Source organism: Parasteatoda tepidariorum, chromosome 1 (genome assembly GCF_982258835.1).
Source record: "Parasteatoda tepidariorum strain Cologne lab strain chromosome 1, Ptep-v5.0, whole genome shotgun sequence".
Lineage (NCBI taxonomy): Eukaryota > Metazoa > Arthropoda > Arachnida > Araneae > Theridiidae > Parasteatoda > Parasteatoda tepidariorum.
Window position 1 is genome coordinate 97,561,571 of NC_141755.1, and position 27,556 is coordinate 97,589,126.

General features: G+C 28.9%; 1 protein-coding gene across 4 annotated transcripts; it reads right to left on the reverse strand.

Moving 5' to 3' along the window:
- On the reverse strand, nt 1-27,237 carry LOC107455918 (protein LSM14 homolog car-1). 4 transcript variants are annotated; one of them, XM_043040182.3, is made up of 8 exons: nt 26,753-27,237; nt 22,370-22,536; nt 21,290-21,425; nt 15,901-16,098; nt 14,110-14,232; nt 10,929-11,040; nt 10,072-10,217; nt 1-464 (listed from the first exon to the last, which is right to left on the reverse strand). In XM_043040182.3, exons 1-8 carry the CDS (start codon nt 26,874-26,876, stop codon nt 313-315), a joined length of 1,158 nt encoding a protein of 385 aa, XP_042896116.2. In that variant the 5' UTR covers nt 26,877-27,237; the 3' UTR covers nt 1-312. The 4 variants fall into 4 exon arrangements, with proteins under 4 accessions (XP_042896116.2, XP_042896115.2, XP_071035512.2 ...); XM_043040181.3 differs by having other exon boundaries at nt 14,089-14,232; nt 21,290-21,422; nt 26,753-27,205; XM_071179411.2 differs by having other exon boundaries at nt 21,290-21,422; nt 26,753-27,156.
- Nucleotides 27,238-27,556: the final 319 nt, after the last annotated feature.

The window sequence follows — 27,556 nt, forward strand, 5'->3', positions numbered from 1 at the left end:
TTAGATTGCAAATACACTTTAATAAATAAATGCCAAAAATAATAAATACACCCTGCTAAAATCAGCAGAGGTTAACACAACTTAGAATGATGCTTACACTTATTTCTCAGCATCTGGTATACATGTTAAACATGCTGATTACTTTACAGAACTTGAAGCATGCAAACACAAATAATGAAATTATTTTTAAAGTCAAGTGTTTCTCTCACTTTTACAAAAATAGACAATCTTGTTGAGTAAAAAATCAATGACTTGCATCTTCTGATGACTAGAATAAAGTATAAAAAATATATATATTCTTCAAATAGCATATTAATTCCAAACGGTCTCCACTTTGTTTTCTGGCCATTCACTCTTCTCTTTATCCATAACCACTTCAATGATTGGAAGCTGATCAGATTTCACTTCTTCAATTTCTGTGGCAGTATCTACTTCTTTCACAACAGGCTTTTCATCAAAGGTAACTGAAATTTCAAAATTAAACATTGTAAAAATTTTAATGTGCCCTGAGGCAGAATTTCTTCAAACTATCTCTTTAGCTTTAATATCTTTCTGCAAGATACTTTTAATAACTAAAATATATTTTACTAAGTTAAAATAACAAAAGCACTGTGTTTACAAAGAAAAAACTATTTTTTTTAATTGAACACATAACGGTGTGTAGTCTAATCTTTCAACAAAAAATAAGCACGTTTTGAGTACTTTTTAAGCACTATATAAATTAACAAACCGCAAAATTATTTTCAAAGACTTTAGATGATCATGAGAAAATAACTAGTTTCTGACAAAGAACTCTTTTCTTGATTATATTAGCCATTATAAAACAATAGAGATTTTTTGGCTCAATATAAGAGGGCGGAAATTGAAGTCTGAAATTGAGAATATCTTGCAAAATGCAGCAGAGTTGCACATGAGAAGGCAATAATCTCACCGAACCCAGTTCAGTAGATGCACATACGGACAATCAAGTATTTCATCAAACATGTAAAATGATTGACGCTTTCATATGCCATGGACCGACAGTAAGCCGAAATGAGTTTTGAAAAAAGTTGAATAGAACAATGTGAAAAGCACACTTTTGCATAATATGTGGCAAAAATAGACATGGTAACTAAAAAAAAAAAAATCATTTCTGAAAAGGAAAAATTAAGCACTTTTCAAAAACATCCAACGAAAAAAAGCACCTTTAAGGGTATTTAAATAACGAAAATCAAAAATAAGTACCTTTAAGCACTTTTTGTTCTAATATTATGGGTGATATTCTCGCATTTTGTAAATAATCATCACAATAAAAAAAATTAAAAATAAAGAAATTCGTTACTGAAAGAAAAGAAAAAAGATCCACGATGAAATAATTTGAATCGGTCTCCTCAAACACATGCTTCGTTTCAATATTAGTTTGTTGTAATAAAAAATATCAGATTTAAAAATTATGCAGAAAACAATAGCAATAACTGCCAAAAAATCGATAGAATCATTGCCTTAAAAAGTAAATACTCAAATGCAAGATTCGAATTTTACATAGTGTTTAAAATATATAAGAATATTTAAAAACGTTGTGAAAATCAATAGCTGCGGAAAATTTAATCGAAACATTACATTGATTAAATTCAACGAGTCAAAAATTTATTATCTAAATGCATGATTCAAATACTACCTGTAAATTTCTGAACAAACAAAAGCTCAAAATTTTCTACTTCCCAGCAGAAAAATCTTTCTGCAAGAACTCTAACTTTCTGCGACAATGTTACCGGGTTGCTGCAATTCTGCCACAGGAATAATGCGAAACAAAGATTTTATTAAAAAAAACCTGCATTAAGAAAAGATTTTATCTGGGCAGTTCTCTGGAAATTAGGACATAGGTCACAAAACTTGAAATAACACTTGAATTTTCAAAAATCCTGCAAGTACAAATCTTTTATTTCTTAGTAAAAATATTAGATGTTACTTCTTTTGTTGTCTAAGTTGACATGTTTAAATAATATTTTTAGAAGATGGATAATATTTTGGAAAATTAGAGTACTATAAGTTTGAGATTAAAAATATATAAAATTTATTGTATTTTATTTCTACTATGCTAACTTATAGAAACAGCAAATTTAACTGCAATGTTAATATTTAAAAGTATTGTTTTAATTACATTTATTAAATTATTGCTAGCAAATTTAGTGTAATTCTGTCACCACAAAGATGCTTAAGTTTGCTTTTTTTTAATTTAAAGAATAATATTGCAGTATTAGATATGTTGATTTTCTCAATACTGCTATGAGAAAATATAAGCAGACATAATTTTTAAATTCTATCTTTAATTGTTAGTTTAAATAGTGGTAAAGAAATCACATACTGGGAAGCAGAATAGAGTTATTCATTTAAAATTACTTTTTTATCAAACAGGGAGAGCAAATTTAAGGCCTACATTAAGTTCTTTACCTTTATTGTTAATTCATTTTGTTCAATTTAATGGAAGATATTTTTGCTTATTTAAATGGGCATAAACTTTATGTGTCATGGAAAATAGCAAGAAATTTCTTAAGAACCGTGAAAATGTTTTCGGTGCATTACTAAATAATTTGAAAAACATCTTATAATTAACTATCTTTTCATCAATTTTAACTATTGATTTAGTTATTCTAGGTTCTGATTAGTAAAATAGTTTCAGATCAAATAATTAACTTAATCACATGATATTTTATTGAGAAATAGGTAAAAAATTTAACATAACAGAAAAATTATTTTTTAAAAAAAGGTTCCCAGAAAAGGTTTAGATTCTTTTTTTTTAAATTTTTATGTGCGTTTCATAATCGATGATTGAAATACTTTTTTGAAATAATCACTAAACAATACATTTACATAATTCTAAACTGCATAAAATATTGAATTTTAAGTAATATCTTCGGCATCAATTTTTTAGTAAATTTTCTGCAATTTTAAAATTGGTGTTGGAAATTATTGAAGAGCAATTATTTGTATTAATTGAAAGAAAAAATATGAAATAATTTCTATTTTTTTATGAACATGATTTTACAAATTTGCTTAGAATAAATAACTATTGATTTCTAACTGATAATTCAGTACTGACAAAAAGTTTTAAATTTAAAAAAAAAGCTTTGACTGCTAAATAAAAGGAAGAGAAAAATTAAAAAAAAATCCTGAAAAGATGTAAAGAATGAAAGGAAGAAAAAAAAATTTTATGAAGTACGACAAAGGCCAAATTTGCTAGTGAGAGAAAGGAACAGAAAAAAAATGGTCAAGAACATAGATTAAAAGCAAAGTTTTAAAAAAAATAATGATTGTGATAGATTTGAAGCAAAGACACATGATGACATTCTAATCCTTAGGAAATAAAAACTATGTGTCCCCAAATATTAGCCAAAATTTCCATTGGAAATAATTGTTTCAAAAAAGCTAGGCTCTGTTGTCGGATTAATTCAAACCAAAAAGAATCGCAGAAAAGAATGTTCCAGAAATACGAAGAGTAAAAAGTTCTGGAAACATGGGTTTGCTATGGGAAGAAAAAAAGATTGTAAGGAAATTAAGAGAATTGAAACAGCAGTACACTTTGACATAAAGTAAAGATGCGGGAAGTTTTGCGAAATTTGGTAAACTGTAAAATAATGTTTCACATACTACTTACTTATGCAAGCATCATGAAAATGCAAGATTGCTATTACCCTAGCGGCAAAATAACTTGGGCCCTCATTGGGACAATATTCATGAATCTTTGCTTCGTAAGGGTTCGAATGATCTTCATTTTTCCCTACATAGAATTATTATATTCACCTGATATTTTACAGCCACTTTACAACCAATATCGGTCCTTTGTAGAATTATCAGATTAACCCTATATTTTATATCCATTATTTAGCCAATGTAGGTTCTATATTGGCCAAAGTAGGGCCATTCTAGGACAAATTAAAAAATCTAGACCTCCCAATATTGGACCCTTGGTGCATGTTCTTATAGCTCCCATATTGAGCCAATTTCGAGCTTAACTGGAGTCAAGGTAAAATTGTTGCCAGGGTAATTGCTTGAAAAAATTTTTTTACCACAAACTCCAATTTCATTTCATGGATTCTGTTCTAATATCACTTGCAATCAGGATAATGAAAACTGCATGTTTTTCAAATGTAGTGAGTACCCACAATTTTCCTTAATAAAAAGGATGATTTAGAAATTAAATTATAGCAGTGGTAAAACTTAAAATCTCAAATTGTGAAGTAGAGGAATGCTTTGCTGAAATAGAAAAGCTAGTACTGTATTTTTGTACAGCACACATCAAAATAAGGCAAACTGAGTATTTCAAGACACAAATAAAATAGTTTAATAATAGAAATTCAAGTGGATTTCAAAATTATACAAACAGGAAAATAAAATCATATTAGCCATGCAATCAAGTTACGCTTTTCATGGCCAGAGGTGATTGTGAGCGCAAGTCAAAATTCCGGAAAATTTCTGTAGTAAAAAAAAAAAAAAAAAAAAAAAAACACAGTTTAAATTGAAAAAAAATTTAAACAAGTTTTTTTTCCTTTTTCTCAATATTTCTTAGTTTACTTAAAATATCTTTAAAATTTTACGCATACCTATGATGACCTGGAGAAGTAATTAAAATTTACAAATATGTCTTTCTTTCTTGAGTGTATGATTATAATAACTATTTACTGATAAAAAATTAATATTAACCTTGAATATAAGCTTATAAAGTATTTCTCTGGCTCTCCCTTACAAACAAATAAAATAAACTGTGTGTTGAAGTTCCACCTTTAAAAATTTGATTTCCGGAAACTTCGGTGATCAATAATTTTTTGAAACGTCTGGACCTTCGATCTCCGCACTTCCGGATCACTGTTAGCGAAAATTCCGGAAATCCGGATTTTTTCCGGAGCACAATCAGCCCTGCATGGCTTGTGCTTGGGAATGTTAAAAAGTGCACTCTAAATGTTGTATCCAGTAGCATGATAAGTATGCTTACTTTAGGATTCTAGAATTAGAAATTAAGCATGGACCATGTGGAGCTGGAGAGTCCAGAGAATTTAAACAATGTTTGCAACGCACTCTTGCTCACTTTAACAGAAACATCACTTAGATATTTTTTGCCACTAGCCATGGTAACTGCCCTGTATATAGAATTGGGGCTGAAGAAAGAAAAGTATCCATAGCAGTATTAACTAAGGAAGGACAAGCACAAACTTGTGGGGAAAAAATTCTGCGCAGCCAAGTCATGATGCCAAAACAACAAAGTGTTAGTGTTAAGCAAAAAAAGTTCAAGAACACCCAAGAACTGAAAAAACTGGTACAATATAACCATTCCTAGGCACATAAACCGCATTTTATTACTGATGTAAATATGATAGAAACAAAAAACTTAGCTTTTTCCATTAACTCATTATTCCACCACTTCAAATATATGAATTCTACAAATAAACCATTCATGAATGCTACAGATAAATCTGAGGTGATAATTTACAGTGAACAATGGATTTTAGTGTAGCAGGGATGATTGTGAGTCTAAAAATTAATATCTTTATAAATTCAAATCACTGATGTTTTCCAAACATGAATTCTGATTAAATTATGTACAGCATAATTTAAATGAATGATTATGTATAAGTTTACTTTTATCTCTTATCACATTTTTTATTCCACCAGAAAAAATATTTACAAATGAATTCTAGTTCTAATAGTTTTAACTAAAATATACAAGAATTTTTATACATAAATGTGATAGACGATTTCTTGAAACTTCTGGACCTTTGATATCGGGAAACTTCCAGATTGCGAAAAGTCCGGAAATCCGGATTTTTTCCAGAGCACAATCAATGGTGTAGTATATGCCAGCTACTCAAATAATAAACTAAGTGAAATAACCATTTTATAGGACAGGTAATTTTTAATAAAAAGGTTTTAACTATACATTCAAAACAGGAATGCCACTCAAATTTGGAAGAAGAAAAAATTCCATGTACATACACAATATATTAAGAGGAAAAACAAAATCACTGCGCCCTTGAATGAACTGTATTGGACTAACTAAACTAGTTATAATTTATGAAAAAACTTAAGGAAAAAAAGAACAGCTGAAAGTACTTAAAACAATTAGTGCTATGTTAAATGAAATAGCTTAATATAGCTGAAATATAATCCTTAAATATCCCATAGATTGCACTTAGAGTGGTTACCATTTCTTTAAAAGATGAAAAGAATTCCCTGTATTTTCTCAGTTTCTAAAGAAAAACTCAAAATTCCATGCATTATCCCTGTTATTTTTGGTGATTTTTAAATTCCATGTATTTTCCCTGTTGAGTGGCAACCCTGAAAAATAGGAAATTCCTTTACCTGGTCTGCTCAGGTTTGAGATTTTGAAGAGATCTGCAAGAGATTTTGAAGTCTTTATCTGAACCCCAAATGGGTAATTTATCCTTTAAAAGTGATTTTTAATTAAATGCACTTTAAATAAATTTTGGGAAACAAAACGGATCTTCACGTTCGGATGATGTAATTCTGTTACCACCACCACATTGGTTGAAATTAAAATTAATGATAACTTTCTTAATGGTAGTGTTGATATCATATGAATCTAACTGAAAAAAATTCCGAGTGAAAAAACAAAACTATTTATAAGTTTGGTTAATTAGAAGTACAGAAGTGCGTGACTTCACTGCAAACAAAATTATGAAAATTTTATCCATTTTTCCAAAAATAAATGGTTCTTAAAAATCCCTGTGGCAGAATTTTTTGGAGCTATCTGCGACAAAACTCTCTAGCACTAATATCTTTCTGCAAGATACTTTCAATAATGACTAGCATATATGTTAACAATTTAAAATAACAAAAGCACTATGTTTGCAAAAAAAAAAACTATTTTTTTAATTAAACACAATAAATTTTATAATATTATGAGTAATATTCTCGCATTTTGTTTGGGGGGTGCAAATTATTTCCTTCGCATTTTGTAAATAATCACAGAAAAAAAAAACATCGTACAATTTCTAGTAGTAATTACCGAAAAAAAGATAGATGACGAAATCATGCGAATCCGACTCCTCAAATGAGTGTTTCGTTTCGAGATTAGGTTGTTGAAATAAATATTGTACAAAAAAAAAAAAATCGAATTTAAAAACTATGGAGAAATCAATAGCAATCACTGCCAAAACTAGATAGAATCATTCCCTAACAAGTATATACTCAAATGCGCGATCTGAATTTTCCATATTGTTTGACATCAGGGATGCTACTCGCAAAATATCAAATTGTCTCACCAGAAATTGCATTTCGTCTCAGTTAAAATCTCTTTTTGGCTCAGTTTGTCTCAGCTAAAATTATTTTTTCACTCAGTTTATCTCAGCTAAAATGATTATTAATCAGTTTGATAACAATATAAAGATAATTTTCAGGATCCATAAAACCATTAATAGCATACTAGGAGTACTACAATTATACATACATTCACTATTGCTAGGATTTTAAAAAACCTGCATATGATTGATTATAAGAGTCCACAAAATTGTTTTACGGACTCTGTTGTTTTCATATATATTGCATTTATCATTTATGCCAATGAATAGTATCTGTTCCAGAATTTTACAAAGTAAATTTTAACTTTCTTATTTTTTAAAATATAATGGTGTTAACTTTCTAAAAAGAAATATCTATTTAGTTTCAGTAATTCAAAAGGGAAAATACCCATTTTATTTTGAGCTCAAATTTCATCTCAAAATATATAACTATTCAGTTACAATGGAAGGTCTACAGATTTCAATAATTAAAAGAGAAATTCAGTAATTAAATAATGAGAGTTTAAGAAAATGCAAATAACACAAAAAAAACACTCTTTGATAGAATTCAGGAGGTGCAGTGAAATTTTGAAATATTTTAGGTAGGAATTTTTCAAGAAAATTTTAGGGAGCACTTAATAGCCAAAAATTAGCATATATACATTTTTATATCAAAACAGAAATATATAAAAACTATTATAAACAATTTAAAAAGACACATATAAATATAATTTTCTTTCTAAAATGACTTGCATCCTTTATTAAGTATAAAAGTAAACTTTTTAGTTATTTGGCATTGACTAGTAGATTGTACTTTCTTGCAATCACAAGATCAGTTAGTTGACTATGTTCTTTTAATTTATATAGCTAAATATACAATCATAAAATGTGATTATGAATGCACTTAGTAATTGTTTAAATGCAACAACTGTAGAAAAATATATCACATCTTTACAATTCAAGAAAAAACTTAATTCTACTTCTTTCTAGAATCGTGATACTGGATTTTAAAATTGCGTGAATATGAATTGCGATTTTAGGTTTTAAAATCGCATGAATATGAATCGCAATATTGTATTACAAAATCGTGTGAATATGAATCACGATATTGGATTTTAAAATAGCGTGTATATGAATCGCGATTTTGGATTTTAAAATTGCGTGAATATGAATCGCGATATTGGATTTCAAAATCGCGTGAATATGAATCACGATATTGGATTTTAAAATCGATTGAACATGAATCGCGATTTTTGATTTTAAAATCGCGTGAATATGAATCACGATATCGGATTTTAAAATCACGTGAATATGAATCGTGCGGTTGGATTTTATAATCGCGTGAATATGAATCGCGATTTTGGATTACAAAATCATGTGAATATGAATCACGCTGTTGGATTTAAAAAACACAAATCACGATATTGGATTTTAAAATCGCGTGAATATGAATCGTGCGGTTGGATTTTAAAATCGCGTGAATATGAATCGTGCGGTTGGATTTTAAAATCGCGTGAATATGAATCACGATTTTGAATTTTAAAATCACGTGAATAAGAATAGCGCTGTTGGATTTTAAAAACGCGAAAATACAAATAGCGATATTGAATTTTTAAATCGCGTAAATAAGAATCACGATGAATAATTTTTAGATCACGTGAATACGAATCGCAATGAGTAATTTTTAAATAGCGTACAAATACGAAAAACGAGATCTGATATTACAACTCCGTGATAACGAATCGCAATATTGGATTTAAAAATGCGTGAATACGAATCGCGACGTTGGATTTTAAACTCGCGAAAATACAGATCGCGATATTGAATTTTTAAATTGAGTGAATAGGAATTGCTAGTACGATTTTTAAACAGCGTAAAAAAAATCGCAACACATAAGTTTTAAATCAGTTAAATACGAAAATCGATGATTGATATTAAAATCGTCTGATTAAAAATCGCGATTTTAGCATATTCCAGCGCAGTTCCTAATATTTAAAATTCCGAAAATCAGCCAAACGAAGAAAAAAAAATCAATTACCGGTGGTCGAAACGAAACGCTTAGACTCCTTTCCACTCTATAGCGGAAGTCGCGAGAATCCGACTATCGTTCCGGCGGCTTGGGTTTCTCTAATTGGACTCCCTAAAAATTTTAGTTTTTGGAACATGGTCGAAAATTTTAAAAATTGGGAGAAAAAATCGGATTTCCGCTTTTTCGCGGAAGTCTTTCATCCCGTGGAGACGTGAACGGCAAAATGATCTCCAATGACTCACGGCGATGCGGATTAATATTTGAAACTGAATTCAGGTTTGCCAAATTTTGGACGTTTTGTCTCAGAATGGCGCAGCTTTGGCAGAAACTGAGCTGAATGTCGCAAAATGGCGCAGTTATGCCGTTTTGTCTCAGTTTGTCGCAAATGGCGCAGGCGTAGCATCCCTGTGACATACATCTGAATATTTAAAATTCACATGAAAATCAATACCAATAAATATTAAAACACAATTGGAGCATTACCTAAATATATTTCTGAAGTAATTATTTTCAGTTTTCAAAAGAAAAATCATTCTGCAAGAACTCAGTAACGTTTTGCAACAACGTCGCAGTGTCGTTGCGATTCTGCCACAGGGTTAAAAATCATTAATTTTAGGCAATAGGCTGAATCTGTTATTAAAGTTAACAATATTTTATAATATTCCTAGAAGAAATGGTCCTATAAAATATGTTTATTAAATAAGATTAATTTATTATTTGATTTCATATTATTTAATTTAAATTATAATTAGAAATTTTAAATTTGATTACCAGTTTTAGGGACTTCATTCATTCGGTTGTATCCTCTGCGCATATTACCTCTGCCACGGCGTCTGCGCAGCCAAGCATTGTTTGCGGACGCCCCAAATGTTTCTACATTTAGTTTCCTCTCAAGTCTCCAATCGAATCTGGGAAAACTAAAAAAACAAAATTAAATGCTTATTTATGACAGTGTTTATTTATAAATTAAGATGAAAATCTGAACCATTTACAGGGTGCGTAGCCAAATCTTTCAACAAAATATAAGCACCTTTTACGTACTTTTTAAGCACTCAAAAAATATTTTTAAGCACGATATGCATTAACAAAATGCAAAGTAATTTTTCAAAGACTTCAGATGATCAAGAGAAAATAACTAGTTTCTAATAAAGAACTCTTTTTCTTGATTATATTAGCCGCTATAAAATGAGAGATTTTTCTGTATGAGAGATTTGCAATTGAGAATATCTTGCAAAACATTGCAAGATATTCTCAATTGCACATGAGAACTCAGTTCATCATCACTCCCAAATAACTCAAACCCAGTTCAGTAGACGCACAAACGGGCTCGCAAGTATTTCATCAAACATGCAAGATGTGGTTTCATACACTATGGACCGAAGTTACGCCGAAATGAATTGTGAAAACATTGAATAGAACGCAAAAGCACGCTTTTTATACGTGGCCAAAATAGACATGGTAACAAAAAAAATCTCATTTTTGAAAAGAGAAAATTAAGCACACTTTAAAAACACCCAATGAAAAAAAGCACTATTAGGGGCTTTTAAATAACGAAAATTGAAAATAGGCACCTTTTAAAAACGCTATGCACCATTGATTTATAAATAAAGATGAAAATCTTAACTCACCCTTTACTGATTTGGGTTGCCTCGCAACTAATGTCATCAAAGAAAGACTTCTCTTTGTCATAAGAGGAATTCTGATCTTCAAGAACACTGGGAGACTGATCCAGGCTCAAATCTGCAAAACATAGACAATCATGAAAAGAGACATAAAAACTTCATTTTACTCAAGGGTGGAACCAATCGCTAAACCAGGTTTGAGTGAGGAAGAGCAGATGGATTTTAATCAAAAATATATGCTAACCTGAATTCAATTAACAATAGATATATTTTTGCAAAAGTCTGTTCTTTCACATTTTACTGTATTGTTTTAAACTAAAATTCTAATGATGTACTGGATGTTACAACCATATTTAAAATTCTATTAAAAATTTTAAAAAATCTCAAAGTTCTAATTTGTATTTTTTGTTAAAGATAAATTCCAACAAGTAATATAAAAAAAAGTTTTTAAAGTAAATTCCTACTTTCAAAGAAAAATTTTATGTTAATTTCTTTTTATTAAATAATTACAGTTTTTTTCCCCATATAAAACTAAAAATTAATTACATTTAATTAATGAATTAACATGTGAAATAACTATTAAAAAGTGTCATCCACTACAAGTTCAAAAAAAATTTTTTTTGTACTTGAATGGATAAATAAAAAGTATTTTATAAATGAAAATTTGAACAAGATATATAAATATATATAGGGAGAGTGAATCCCCTATATCCAAATCATCATGTAGGACAGACACTTGATGTCTGTTTTCAAATCCAAAGTAGGAATTTTAAAAAAAAATGCTAGTATCAGATAGCTATAAAAGTATAAATTTAGTGATGAGGACCACATGTGCTACCACATAATATTCTTTATTGAATTTATCTGACACAGCGAATATAAAATTAAATATTTAAATGTGAGCAAAAATTTTTTTTGTTCAAATAGACCTATACGTTAGAAATTACTGTTATTTTTAAAATATGTGAAAAACTATCGCTTATCGTAAAATTTAAAACAATGACTAACACTTAACCGATCAGAAAATTCCATTTAGTTTTTAGCTCATCCTTATTTAATTAATCAATTAATGTGAAAAAACTGTATTAACATCAAGTGCTATCACTATAAGTTCAAAAAAATGTATTTGAACTTGAGTGGCTGAATAAAAAGTATTTTATTAATGATTGTGAGTTTGAACAAAATTCAGGGAGAGTGTGAACTAATAGGAATTTTAAAAAAGGGAACTTAAATCATGCGTCATTTTGCCAAAATGCATTGAAGAGTTAAATTTTCTTAAACTATTTAATGTATTTATATAATTACATTTTATAAAATGAAAAACTTAATACATTAACTTTTATTTTATGCATCACTAAAATAATTTTAAAATTTAAATGTGATATTTTTAATAATTACATGATAAAACCTCTAAATAGTTAATATTACTGTTACCATCTTGCCACCTATTTCAACAAAAATAAACTAAGTAATATTACTTTCTTTTTCGGTTTATTTTTTAAACAGCTGCTTTTATTTTAAAAAAAGTGTACAATAATCCATAAATTAATCTCATTATAGCAAAAATGTCAAGATTCTTGGGAAAAAGAACTGCAGGTAGACTAATATGGTTCGTTCTTTTTTTAAACTTATGCTTTAATAAATTTTTATAATTTTATTTCATTTAAATTATATAATTTTAATAAATTTTTATGCTTCATTTAAGTTTAAATGAAACTAAAACAACTTTTAAACGTATTTGCAAGAATATGTTGCAATTCATATGTTCAGGGTTGCCACAGAAAAAAATAAACAAAATAGTTGCTTCTAGTAGCCTAAAGCACGAAAATAGTCGCCTAAAATTATGAAAATAGTTGCCTAAATAAGAACAAAATTTTTCAATAATATTACTAAAATTTTATTAAATGACTTTATTGTAATATACCATGATTCACTTTGTCAACTTGATGGTCAATATGATAATTCTTAAATAAACGTTAGTGTTCTAGCACTAAATTTTTACATAAAAAAATTCGACTATTTGCAGAAAATTAAATACTTTTAAGTACTAGAATTGATTCAGAAAAATATTTGTTAAAAAAAAAAAACTCTTTCTAAAAAATTTTCCCTTTTATTAATAATTGATTTAGCAAATATATATATATATATATATACTGAAAAGTTATTACTAAAATTCGAAATTCATGCATCATAATATAGTATTAAAAATAGGGCTCTTTAAAATCACGCAGAATTTCGTAGCAATAACTGTTGAAAAGGCGATTGAGAAACAAAATAGATTCACAATGGAATCTGTTCAAATTGAGCTCATTAAAAAGTGATGACTCAAATTTGCATTTCAAAAAAAAAATTTAAGAAATTTTTTTTTATTATGTTCAGAAAGCTACCGCAGGGTGCCCAATTTATTTTCAGCCCAATTTATGCTTAAAAAAACATCGCTAGAAGAACAGAAAAGTCTCCCAATAGTCTCCTTTTCTTGAAAATAGTTGCTTTTTTAAAATTTTTCAGGCAAAAAAAGTTGCCATAGTTGCCCCAGGTCGAAAATAGCTGCAAATAGTCCCATTTTAGTCGCCTGGGGCAACCCTGTATGTTTTAAATATTTTCCCTCAAAGACTTAAAATCAGAAACAGACAAATTTTGAAATGTGTTCTGATGTGCAATTTAAAAAACACCACTTCTAGACAGATTTCAAGAAGAGTGGCTTGACAATTATTTTCTTGCTATTGCTAATGCTGTAAACACTAAATTAAAGTCTTAAAAAACTGATAAAAAATTTTTTTTTGAAGACCATCAATTTTGAATTTTTTTTTTACAGCTTATGTTGATTTTTCTATTGCACAACAGTATTGAGAAGCTAGAAATTACAATTCTACAATTAAGATTCACTATAGCAGAATTATGGAGTTAACTTCTGACAGTTAAATTTATTTTAAGGCCAGTTAACTATCTCAACAATACTTCTTGCATTAAAAAAATTGAAATTCATTGCAATCCAGATACATAAAAACTAATAAAATAAAAAATTACATAAAATAAATTATACATAATAAAAATAAATTATACATAAAAATAAATTTAAGTTTAAAATAGTTATAGGTAAAATATAAATAAAGTAATATAAGTTAAACTCTAAAATGTATTGAAAATTATAGTTTAAAAAAAATACCAGAGAAAAGCTTAAAAATACCAATGGAATTTTTTGCCAATTTATTTTCAAGTTCTTGAAACTCTGCATTTGCCTGTTCAAAATCATATTCTTTGTCATAGTTTTCTATATTAGACTCATTTCTTGGGTTGCGCCGAGCAATACCTATAACATCAATAAATATGTTCAAAAAAATTTGTTTATTGGACAGGTAAATATAACTAAATTAGAATTTAAATGGCAAAACTTCTATTGTTTTTAACGTATCCTAAAAAAGTCATAATATCTATCATAGCAATTCAATGAAGTTCTTCATAAAATTTTTAAGCACTATCTACATTAACAAAATGCTAAATAATTTTCAAAGACTACATGATCATAATGAAATAACTAGTTTCTGACAAAGAACTTTTTCTTGATTACATTAGCCACTAAAAAAAAGAAAAAAAAGATATTTTTAATTCCGATTTCAGAGAGTGGAAAATGAAGCCTGAAATTGAGAATATCTTGCAAAATGTAGCAGAGCGGCACATGAGAGTGCAATAATCACACTGAACCCAGCTCATTTGACGCACATGCGGACTCGCAAGTATTTCATCAAACTTGTAAAGTGATTGGTTCTTTCATATGCTACAAACCGACTGAATCAAAAAATTTGAGAAAAAAATCTCATTTTCAAAAATAAAAGTAAGCACTTTTTAAAACCACCCAATCAAAAAAGCATCTTTAAGGGATTTTTAAAAAACAAAAATAAGCACCTTTAAGCACTTTTTAAAAACTCTACCCACCACGTGATAAAAATATAAAAACCCGGAAAAACTCTGAAGATTTTCATCCCTGAAAATCTAACAATTTTCACTTGTAGTAATAATATCAAATAAAAATTATTGGAATTTTAAAAACCGCATGGAAATCAGCATCAACAACGGTGGAATCTTCATATTAGCCCTTTGGACATGGAGTACTTAAAAGTGCTGTTTAAAGTAATGCAAGCAATAAATTATTTGAAATACATACAGTATCTTTACATAATCTTTAAAATTAATTATCAACCAGTTATTTTATAAAGATAGAAATTTTTAATTTTAGAGTGAAAACTGAGTCGCCTAAGAAGTGACATCTAAGTACAAAGAGTAAAGTGAACAATCAAATGCACAATTTGAATTATCAAAATCCTGCATCAGTTTATAATAATATCTGAGCAAAACAAGCAGTGCCGGATTACCCATTAGGCCAGACTAGGCCATGGCCTGTGGCCCCCAATGATTAGGGGTCCCCCTTAAAATGGATTTTTTGAAAATTATTTTTAAAAAATTTAGAAAAACAATTTTTTTTAAAAAAAAAATTTCAAACATATATGTTATGGTTATAAAATGTTACGATTATTTTTTAGTTCTAATTTAATAAAATAAAGTAAAATTTAATTTATTTTTATTTTAAATATGCTTTCTTAAATGAAAATATATATAAATACTTTTATATTTGAATAAATAATATGAGAGAAAAAAATCTCATCTAAGGGCCCCAAAAATTTTAATGGCCTAGGGCCCCCGCATATGATTAATCCGACACTGAAAAAGAGCATGTCTGATCATGTAACTGCGTGATTTGCACTTTGCATGTCGTGATAATTTCGGTAGAATATTAATAATAAACGGAGTAATGAAAGACATCCAGGTTTTAAAAATTTTCAGCATTTCTACAATCATTTTCCCTCCAACAAATATGCAAGAAAGGCAACATTATGGAAATAATTCTGCAGAAAAAAAATTGAAACACTTTTTTGCAGAAGAAAAAACCAGCACAGGGCAAAAGACTTGACAGTAATCTTACTATTTCGTCTTGGACCTCCTGGTTGCCTGTTAAAAGAGGCCCTCCTCCTCTGAGGATAATTCATCTGATTTCTTTGCCTCAGAGGTTCTCTACCATCCAGTCCCTGTCTATTATATACATCAGTACTACCCACAGAGACTTGGACACTAGCATCAGTTGTAGTGCCTTTGCGCTGAGGAGTTTGCGCTGTTGGACGACCTATATTCAAAGAATTATCAATGAACAATCACAAAAATTAGGAAACTTTTGAACTAATCAGTGATAAATTAGAAAATAAAATAACATGAGCTATTTAATGAGATTAGAAACTATTACAAACAATTTAAGAATTTAGAAGAGTATTAAAAGGCTTTTTACCTAGATATATTTTATAACCATCATTGATCAGTAGACCCAATTTTGAACCCAATCCAGATGACAAGAACTCCTCAAAAATGTATTGGGAGAAATTTGCCCTCATGCTTTTTTTTATGAAACTAATACACATTTGCGTTACATGGAGATGAAAACTTCCCATGGTTAACCTGACTGCAAGGGGGCTAACCCATAATTCATCTACCACTGAGGATATTTTATATCAGCACAGTGGTTGATGCAAGCCAGGTGCGGAATTTGTATAGACCAGTCATCACAGGGATTTGAACCCAGTTCACCTCAATGGAAGGCAGGCACTATCCCTTGAACCACCAGACCATAGCTCTCCCACGCCGTATTAGAAATAGTGGGAAAAAAAAATTTTTTTTGTTTATAAATTTATGAAATATAAAAGCAATTAAGTTTGTTTTATTTTCGGCCAATGAAATGATTTTGCTATGTCACTGAATTAAACTTAGTGGATATTTTGAAGTACAAGGATCTGTTATACAAATGCAGGGGTGATTGTGAGCCCAAGTCAAAATTCCGGAAAATTTCTTGAGTTAAAAAAAAAGTTTAAATTGAAAAAATTGGAGAAAAAAATTCAAACATGTTTTTTTTCCTTTTTCTCGATATTTCTTAGTTTACTTAAAATATTTTTAAAATTTTACACATACCTATTTCATTTACACACACCTACGATGACCTGGAGAAGTAATTAAAATTTACAAATATGTCTTTCTTTGAGTTAATGATTATAATTTTACTGATAAAAAATCAATATTAATCAAGAATATAAGCTTATGAAGTATATCTCTGGCTCTCTCTTACAAACAAATAAAATAAACTGTGTTTTTAAGTTCCACCTTTGAAAATGTGATTTCCGGAAACTTCTGTGATCAATGATTTTTTGAAACGTCTGAAACTTCGATCTCCGGAAATCCGGATTTTTTCCAGAGCACAATCAATCCTGCAGATGTGCAATAGAGAAAATCAACGTAAGAAAAATTGAAAATTGAGATCTACATATACTTAGCATTTTTGTAAGCTACATAGTGCAAAAAATTAATAAATTTTGTTTCACCAGTCTAGAAATTCTATTTTAGCTTTCATAGCATTAGCAAGAAGAGTTGTCCAGCTGTTTTTTTTTTAAAAAATCTAATGTGAAGCCTTTAAATTGTTTTTCAATTGCATGCAGTTTAGGTTGCGAGACTTGTTTACCAATAAACAAACTTCCTGGGTGGTCATAATACAAGTATAAAGTTAAAAAGTTTAGGAAGGAAAAACAAAAAGGGTAAAGCAAAAATTCTAAACTGTTATTAACCGCAAACTTAGATTTTTTGGATGGGGGATTTGCTGAATAAAACCAAATCATAAATAGGTTTGATCCCCGTCAGCCGAAGACTCCCCGTGTAGTAAATGGTGACTGATGCACGTTAAATTGGTTGAATCACAAAGTCCTTCAAGTTCCCATAACAAATCAATACTTCTGGGGGTACTAATCCAGAAGTATCCTTGTCTTCTGGATTGGGTTCAAAATTGCAAGGCTACGAAATTGAACATTAGTAGTCATAGACCCAAAATTGGGTCGGCTGTTCAACGGCAGTTAGAAAATAAAATAGGTATGTAATTTATTTGCTGCAATAAAAAAATTTGCAAATAATATTTTCCCTACACACTATGTTCCACAACTGATTTAACGATTTTATACATTATAGTAAATGAGCCATTGGTTTGTGAGTAAGGAGCTAAACTGGGGTCCGATCCTTAGTAGCCACTTAACATGCTTCAGAACGATAGATATCAGTATGTCTTAGAAGTAAAGATGGCTTATGTTCAATACTGACCACATTGCCGAATCTGGCCACTGCGACGTGATTGAGGAAGTTCCATGAACCCCTTGACTCGCTTTCTTTTCTTTTTATTTTAATCAATAAATAAAGAACCATTTGAAAAGTAAATGTAAAAAGAGATAAATTAATTCACAGCTAAAATGAAGAAAATTTTCCACTCATATCTGGAAAAAAAATTTCAGTGTTTTCCCTGAATATTCTGTTCTTATATTATACACATTATATCAAGAGGAAACTCACTATCATTGTACTCGTGAGTGACCTATATTAGTCTAGCTATACAATTTTTTATTGCTTGAAAAACTTAAAATAAGGAAGAGCTGAAAATACTTAAAACAAATAATGCTATAGTAAATGAAATAGTTTAATATAGCTGAAATGTCATCCTTAAATATCCCACACTCTTTTAAAAGACTAAAAAAGAAATAAAATTCCCTGCATTAACCTTGTTATTTTAGGTGATTTTTTTTAATTCCCTGTATTTTCTAGGATCTTCCTGTTCTCCCTGTGGAGTGGCAACCCTAACACTACCCCATGAATCAAATAATAAATTATTTGTCAATCAGCAAATCTCATGGAATATAAATAGTCTGATTTCACATAAGCATGGGAGTTCAAGGGAAAGAAAAAATTTGTTACTCCATATTCGCTAAAATTATTAACATTGAGCGAACTAATTAAAAACGTTCCCAATTACTTATAAATTTGGTTTTTATTCCATATATAAAGAAGCAAATTTTTGCTTACCTTTTACTTTATACAAAAAAATAGGACACATAAAGTATCTGAGCCATATTACTCATTTACAGATATAAGGGTACAAGGCTGCAAAAAAATCTTAATTACCTAGCTAATCTCAGCAAGATTTTAAATCTGGACACAGCTTGAAATTGTGTGAGTTTATGAAGAGCTTAAAATTTTTGTTTACGAAAAGGGACACTAAAAACATTCAGTTCTCAACCTAACTTCAAATGATTAAAATGAGGAATTACCTGCCAGCGCCGTAGAAAGCTTAACTCGCGCCCGGGGCACAAGATTTTAAATCTGGACACAGCTTGAAATTGTGTGAGTTTATGAAGAGCTTAAAATTTTTGTTTACGAAAAGGGACACTAAAAACATTCAGTTCTCAACCTAACTTCAAATGATTAAAATGAGGAATTACCTGCCAGCGCCGTAGAAAGCTTAACTCGCGCCCGGGGCACAAGATTTTAAATCTGGACACAGCTTGAAATTGTGTGAGTTTATGAAGAGCTTAAAATTTTTGTTTACGAAAAGGGACACTAAAAACATTCAGTTCTCAACCTAACTTCAAATGATTAAAATGAGGAATTACCTGCCAGCGCCGTAGAAAGCTTAACTCGCGCCCGGGGCACAAGATTTTAAATCTGGACACAGCTTGAAATTGTGTGAGTTTATGAAGAGCTTAAAATTTTTGTTTACGAAAAGGGACACTAAAAACATTCAGTTCTCAACCTAACTTCAAATGATTAAAATGAGGAATTACCTGCCAGCGCCGTAGAAAGCTTAACTCGCACCCGGGGCACAATACCTTTTTAGCGCCCCCCCCATTCGAAAACCATCTAACATTATAAGTAAAATATACTCGCAAAGTAATGAATAAATAAAGTAAAATAAATAAAGTCATAGGCTCAAGCTAGGCATTAAATTTGAGACAAAAAATCTAGTTGAGAAAACAAGACTAGATTTTGAAATGTAAATGATCATCTAGAATTAGTTCAAAAGATACCTATTATTTATTTTACATATTTATAAAGAAATATTTTAAAAATACGCAGTTTTGAAACAATAAAAAAGTAAATATTTATTATCTCTAAGGAAATACATATATTTAATAATATGATTATAATACATTAATAAAACTAATTACTATGTATAAATTTTCCGCTTTTGATGAAGCAAATTTATCAATAACATTAAAGTTGATCATACTTTAATGATAAAGTTGATCGTAAGCTACTTTGCGTTTATAGAAATAAAAATAAATAGTATTCTGAAAGAAAGAATGTTTGTACTTTGTACACTGTACAAACATACAAACACTTTGTACACTGATGTTTGAACCTTGTACACTGCAAATATTTGGAGATAATATATGTAACCACACAGCGTAGATGCCATAAGGAAGTGCTGACAGACACAGGTCGAGTCAGCCCTGACATTAGAAAAGACGCGTCATTTCTATTATGAATACATTATTACAGTTTGATAGTGTTCCTTTTTATTTACGAATTAACATTTATTATATTTCACTGACACTAAATTTAAAATATATTTTCCAGAAATAAATTATAATAAAAATAAAAAATTATCCAAAAATTTTTTTTTGTTTTGCTGACCATTTGGCGCCCCTCTGTGAGTAGCGCCCGGGGCATGATGCCCCCCCTCGCTACGCCACTGTTACCTGCCTACTTTTCCTTTAAAGAACATAATCATTAAGGGGCAAAATCCCCGACTTCGAGGATTTTAGGTATATTACAGATGTAAGGTCTTCGTATTCAGAATTCTAAAAGTTTCAAAATTCTTAATTCATACAACATAAAATTAACACCACTATTATAACTTGATAGAACCTGTGACAACTTTATAAAAACTGTTGATAATTAAAGTCCTTTAAAAAAGTGAATTATGTAATGGTAATTATAAAAACCACTTTACGAATTAATTTGTATTCATTAGTTTATTCTTAAAAAAAGAATAAAACTAATTAGAGAAGTTTAAAAAAGGCAATCAAATACTATGCCAATTTTCTTAAATAGATTTGTTCATTTGTTGAAGATGTAATTTAGAAATAGATATTCTAAACAAAAGTTATGCTTGTTTTTTTTCCAGCAAAAATTAAATAAAAAGGTGTAAATATGATGTGTTTTTGAAATGAAACTTTAGAAAATGAATTCTATTAAATATGTCAAATGGCCAAGCAAATTTTGCCGAATAGTGTAAATCTTTAGGACATCAGTGATTTCCCATCCAGGCACCCCTGCACCTAATTTAACAAAATTAAATAATATCATTTAAAAAAGATACAGAAGAGGAACTGCAAAACTATACATGGAAAGATAAAAACTTACAAGTATATATTATAATGAACTCAAACTGAGGGACTTAAAAACAAATATTTTGCAGTTTTCATTGTACAAAAAAACATCAAAGTATTACTCACTTGATTGTGCTACATTAAAAGGATGTACGTTTGAATAGTTGTTGCCAACATGAGAAGGGAATCCTTGAAGTCCCGTAATTCCATAAAATGTGTTGTATCCTTGACCCGAAGGATAATGCATAACAGGTCCAGACTGCTAAAATGAAAAACTTAAGCTCAATCCAAATATATCATTTAACATTTTTGTCAAGATGACCAAGATTGGTAATTCACAAGGGCAGATGAAAAAAAGTTATGTTAATAATAAGGAAAAAAATTAGACTTCTCTTTGATAATTTTGTCTCGATATAACACTCCAGGGAAGAAAAAAAAACAATTAAAATAAATATTTAGTATCTTGATTTCCTAGCTTAAATCAGTGTACCACCTAAGCGTTTTTAGAAAGGTGGTCCGCCCTGCATGTCCTTTGATCCCTATAAATGCGTCTTGTCCTTTTTGTAAAAATAAGCCACCATACCTTAAAAACACTGCCTTTTTATTCATATTCTATTTTTTTTTTTAAATTAATTCACTGTTTAAATATTTACACACTAGTAAAGTTCTGTTCATAGATTTAATTCTAATTACTATTACAAATATTTACTTTTTTAGGATTAAACTCATACTATAAATTGTTAAATTTATAATACCAGTCACAATGAATGAGTGCCTTTTTCTGAGAGGCAGCAGCCGGCCTTTTTATTTCTAGGGAGAACTGTTTAAATATAAGGTTAAATCTCAAAACAATATTGATTGTTAATATAATTTAAAATAATTACTCTGTAGCAAAGCAAAAACGAAATAAAACCAAATGGTACCAAATTAAACTTAAAAGAAAAATAAAGAAATAAGAAAATTTTAAGATTACAGAAAACTTATTATCAGTAAGGGTTGAAATTTCCCTTATTGTTTACTGAGTGTTAACCAGCAACAAGAAAAATAATTTATATATTAAATGCCAAGATAAAAGTTAAAGAAAAGTTTTAAAATTTTACTGATTTAAGAATTAAAAGATCATATAGAAGTAAAGATAAAAAGTAATTGAATTGTATAGTTAAACATTGAATCTAAGACAAATACTGGAATAATAAGTAAAAATACCGAAACAATTGCAGGATCATGAGGTAAAAACCCATGAAAAGACTTCGGTCCCTCACATACATGAAGATCTTTGATATCACTGGCTCTAAATATTATATACTCATAAACTTCATCTCTAGGCGCTAAGGGTCTCTCTGTTGGTCTTCCTTCAGTGCCGAATGATTTTACTGGACAGGGAAAGAAAAACAAATCAGTCACAATTTAAACAAATTATTTAAAAACACAAGATAAAAATTTTATATTAAGATTGAAATGCGGAACTATTTTCTTAAAAAGTATATTGAAGTTAAAAATCAAAACACATTTTTTAAGTTTCAAAGTAGCTAATACCAAAGTATTGCCACTAATGTTTTGGCATTTCCTTATAAAAATTAAATATTTAGCTAGTGGAATATTTAGTAATTATAACTTTTTTAATAAATTTAAATAAAGAGAAATATAGATAAATTAGGATTTTTTAATCTAGTTACAATTTTTTTTAAAATATGTAATTCTTGTATGTACATGTTAAAAATTAAGTTCATTAATCAAATATTAAGAAAATTTCATTAAAACTATAAACAGTTACTTAAAAATTCCTTTATTCACTTAGTTACTTAGAAATTCTTTTATTACTCATTCAATAAACAGCAAGATATACAAAAAAAAAAATTTTTCCCTCGACTAGAAGGGTAATTTCTATATATTTGATTTATTAATACAGAGGAACAAAAGCTACCGGAGAGAAAATTTAAATTTTCTTTCTAACATATTGCATTAATTAGTTAATACATTTACATATAACATATTTTGTATATCATTTCATATCTATTTTATATAAACAAGTGGCTCAGCACAGGTCATTGTAGAAAAAGTAGTGAAAAGAGTGACTAAATTTTTTTAAAGTGATAAATAGTGACTTAATTTAAAATAGGGTTAATAGTCAGGCAACATCCAAGCTTAAAAATATATATGAATTAAAGGAAAAAATTTGTTTAGAAACATTTATTGTTATTGCTTTAATTTAATTGAAATTTTTTTTAAAAAAATAAATATTTTCTAATTTTCCCAACTAAAAAAAAATTTGCATGTTTAACTTTAGCTACTATGGCTTAAAATATTATATTAAAGAAGCAGTAAAAGTATACAACAAAAATATTGCTGCTATTATGAAAAGTCAATACACATTTATTAAGATGTGCTTCTCTTCAGGTGTCAAAAAACGATGTGTTTTTAAATATGATATGAAGAACTGAAAAAACCTATGAGAAAAAATAGTTTATTGGAAATAACTTATTGGATAAAATAGCTTATTGGAAAAAAAAGTACTTTTACAATAGAAATGGCACAAGACAAATGTGGCAAAAAGTGATCAATGCAATAAAAAATTGCAGTATTAAATTAAAAGTATGAAAATTAGAAATATGTGCAAAACTGGACACATGTGACCATTGTCTTTAAGAGGAAAAATTTGAAAAATGCATATGTAATAGCATTGTATAAAAAATATAATTGAAAAAAATAAAATTGGTTGAAAAAACTCAAGGGAAAAAGTGGAATCTTGATAGAACCAAGCGCGTTAAAAGTTATAACACCGCATTAATCAAAAATATAACATTGTATTAATATGAAATTAATGCAACGGAAAGCAACATTAATTCACAATGTAATCAATATCATGATATTGATTGCCCTGAATCAATATCATTAAAAAACCATGTGGAAAGGGCTGGAAAAATTATAAAAAATTTGCTCGGGCGCCTAAGGTAAACACTAAGAAATCACGATGAAATCAAATATGTCTAAGAAACTATTTTCAAATAAATCATTAACAAATAGTTTTTACTGGAATACGTGTAACATAATAAACATTGTATTAATTAAAATATGGAGATTTAAAAAACCGTGTGAAAAAAATTAGTGGAACTTTGTCAATCATTGGATTGATAAAATGATTATCAAACCAAGTAAGCTTACAGTAAATCAATTTGAAATTCATCAATTTAAAATTAGTGTCTCATAACATTGTATAAAAAACAGCACAATTTGAAAAACCACATAGAAAGGACTGAAAAATTTTTAAGTCCTGACATCAAAAATAAAAAAAACATCCAATGGTGTGAAATTTTGCGTCAAAAAGAAATTACTCAAATTCACATGACATAATATCTTATTAAAAAAGAATCAAATTTTTGAAAAGGCAAAATATTAAAACATAACAAAAAAGTAAACATTTAATTTATGTTTTTTCTTCTGAAGAAAAAGAGCTTTTAATAGTGCTTAATATCTATAATGCAAAATGATGCTCTATTAAGTACATTTAAGGTACATAAAAGCCCTACAGAAAAAGGAAATTAAATTCAAGGAGAAATACACAAAATTTCACGCTCTGCAGCTCCATGGCAGATAAGAAAACGAAAGTTGAGAAAGATGAATAAAATCATTCCTTGGTACAGTGAATGGCGCTTTCATTTCAAGAGGTATTCATTTGAAAGTGGAAATTGTTCATTTTTCTTCACATATTCAATCATCTATTCCAAACTCGTTTAGGTGAGTCCTTTACCAGAAGGTTGTATTATCATGGGTTTAGGGATATGTGAAATCTTTCTTTTGATTGAAATGGGAGGAAAATGGTGAAATTAAAATTTTAAAAAAGTGTGATAAGTGACTAAGCCTTAAAAACAGTGAATAAAAGTGGTATTTTTTTAAGATAGTGACATTAAGTGAGAAAAGTGACTCACGCCTCGCCCTGAAAACACTATCTGTATATTTTTCGAAATAGAAGAGTACTCAAATTGGTGACAAAGAAAAACTACTCCATAAATTACTCAGAAATTGAAGGTTAAAAACAAATAGTTTAGATAAACTGTTACATTTATCTGTTACATAAACATTTAATTGTGCCTATTAGTCAACACATGTAACAATTTTAAGTTATATCTTAATGATGATTAATAATTATTGCTGGAGAGAGTTGTATTGTCAATTAAAATCAGACAATTCATAGTTTTCAACCTCTGATATACTACTACAATCAAACCCCGCTATAGTGGACACGGCTTATAGTGAACTCCCGGATATAGTGAACGAAATGCTCGGTCCCGTACCTTGCTATACACGTATAATGTTATTTTTAGTGGATATAGTGAACCAAAAAAGTGAGGAAGTTGGATATAATGAACTTTTTTCTGTCTTCGACTTATTTCCCCCCCCCCCATTTTCTTTGCAAATAATTTTGAAATTTCTACTTCAAAATAAATACATATACCGATTTTTAAAACCATCTATAGAAACTACTTTAATGTGCTCGAATGGCAGGTTAGACAGGTTCAAAAAGCGTAATAACAGAAATTCAGGAAAAATTATCTGAGAGTCGGGAAGTGTTTCCATATCTGATGTTGAGAATTGCTCATCAGCTAAAGATTACAAATTTTTTTTTCTACGCAAGACGAAGAGTGATGAAAACTAACACATTTTTTGCTACAACATAATATTTTTCAGTCATTTATATGAATATAATGTAATAAAAGGGAGGAGTTTGGGAACCATTAGTGAAATTGCCTGCGTAACGGATATAGTGAACCGAAATTTCAGTCCCTTGAAGGTTCACTATAGCGGGGTTTGACTGTACTTACATTTTTATCAAAATTTTCTTCTTTATTTTTCATCACTTTACCTATTGTTTTTATATATTTTATGAATTTATAATAGAATATAAGATTTCACACTTTTGTCTTCAATCACTAAAGTTGATTATGGACCATAAAGAAATTCTGCATATTATTTGTAGCATATGTAATATCTAAGTAACATTGAAATAAATAAAGTTAAATATCAGCTATCTCAGAAAAACAGTTTAAAATACTTAAAACATCTTTTTATAATATGAGCAAAAGTTGAATAAAATACACAATTAACTAAAACTGTTTAATTATATGCTGATTATTAAAAAAACAAATTTCGTTTAAAGCAGAAAAATGTTACAAATTTAAGAAAAAAATTTTTTAACATAAATTTGTTGCAAAAAAATTTATCTAGCGACATTATTTGAGTTGCAAATTTAAACCTGTTAAGTTTAAAATTTTCTATTTAAACTAGATAAAAAGTAACAAAGTAATTTTAGAAGTGACATATAAAGAGATATTTTATACATATACATAGAACTTTGATTGTATTGACAGTTCAGCCTACGTAAGGGTTGTGAAATATATATTGCGTGTCACTGCCATGTCACTAAAAAAGAAAACACTTTTAAGGCTTGTAATACATCAATTCAAACTATAAAAGTATCACTACGTAATGAAAAAAAATTTATTTAATTTTGATATTAAACTCATGATGACAAAACAAAGAATATCAATTAATATTTAATTTTATTAAACGGCAGAAAAAGATATTGTTTACCCTTAGCTAGCGCAATAGTAGACTCCTTTGGATCAACAGTATACAAAATACCTTCATATCGGATTTCAGACTTAGAAATAATACTTATTTTACTACCCAAATAAGGAGGCAAAGGAGAAGACATTTTTAAAATTTCGTAAAGCTTCTACGTTGCAAATCTGCGTTAAACACAGAGCGATATTCACCTGCCACTTCTATGAGCACTCAGTCGCAAATAAATCATTTATGGTTTATGCAAATCAGCGTGCGAAAAATGTTGAATAATTATTTTTTCGTATAAGCATTATAGACACTTTTCTACAGAATTAAAAATTAAATAAAGTATTTTAAATTATAAATATTGTACTTAAACCTGAATTGAAAAGCAAAAGAATTGAAAATTTAAAAACGGAACCAAATTACGTATTATTAAATACATCTGATGTATGTTAGAAAGCTACTTGTAACCTCTCTAATAGAGAAAATCCGTCTCACTATTTAAATTGAACCACGCAAGTACCTTAAGTGTGTCATAGAAGCAGTTGCGTTGGTGACCCTTCCAATGACTATTTTAGTTTCAAAACCCTCTTCTTGTCTTTTCAAAGGATTAATTTTTTTCTCTTTTTACTGCTCCCTTATGTAATTATTCAGAGCAATACGCTTCATTATAAAAAAAATAGTGAGAATCTGTGTATTAATATAGAAGTGTTTCCATTATTTTGTCCAATCCCTGTATACTAATTTTAGAATTTACGCTTGCAGCTACGATTTCTACGGAGATTTTTTATTTGTTTCAAAGCGTCACACAATAACCCAAGATCACAA

Coding starts and splice junctions, on each gene's coding strand:
- LOC107455918 (XM_043040180.3), bottom strand. CDS start 26,876: ATGTCTTCTCCTTTGCCTCCTTATTTGGGTAGTAAAATAAGTATTATT. Junction 22,537..26,752: donor TACTATTGCGCTAGCTAAGG/GTAAACAATATC, acceptor TTCCCTGTCCAG/TAAAATCATTCGGCACTGAA. Junction 14,233..15,900: donor AGGAGGTCCAAGACGAAATA/GTAAGATTACTG, acceptor TTGATGTTATAG/GTATTGCTCGGCGCAACCCA.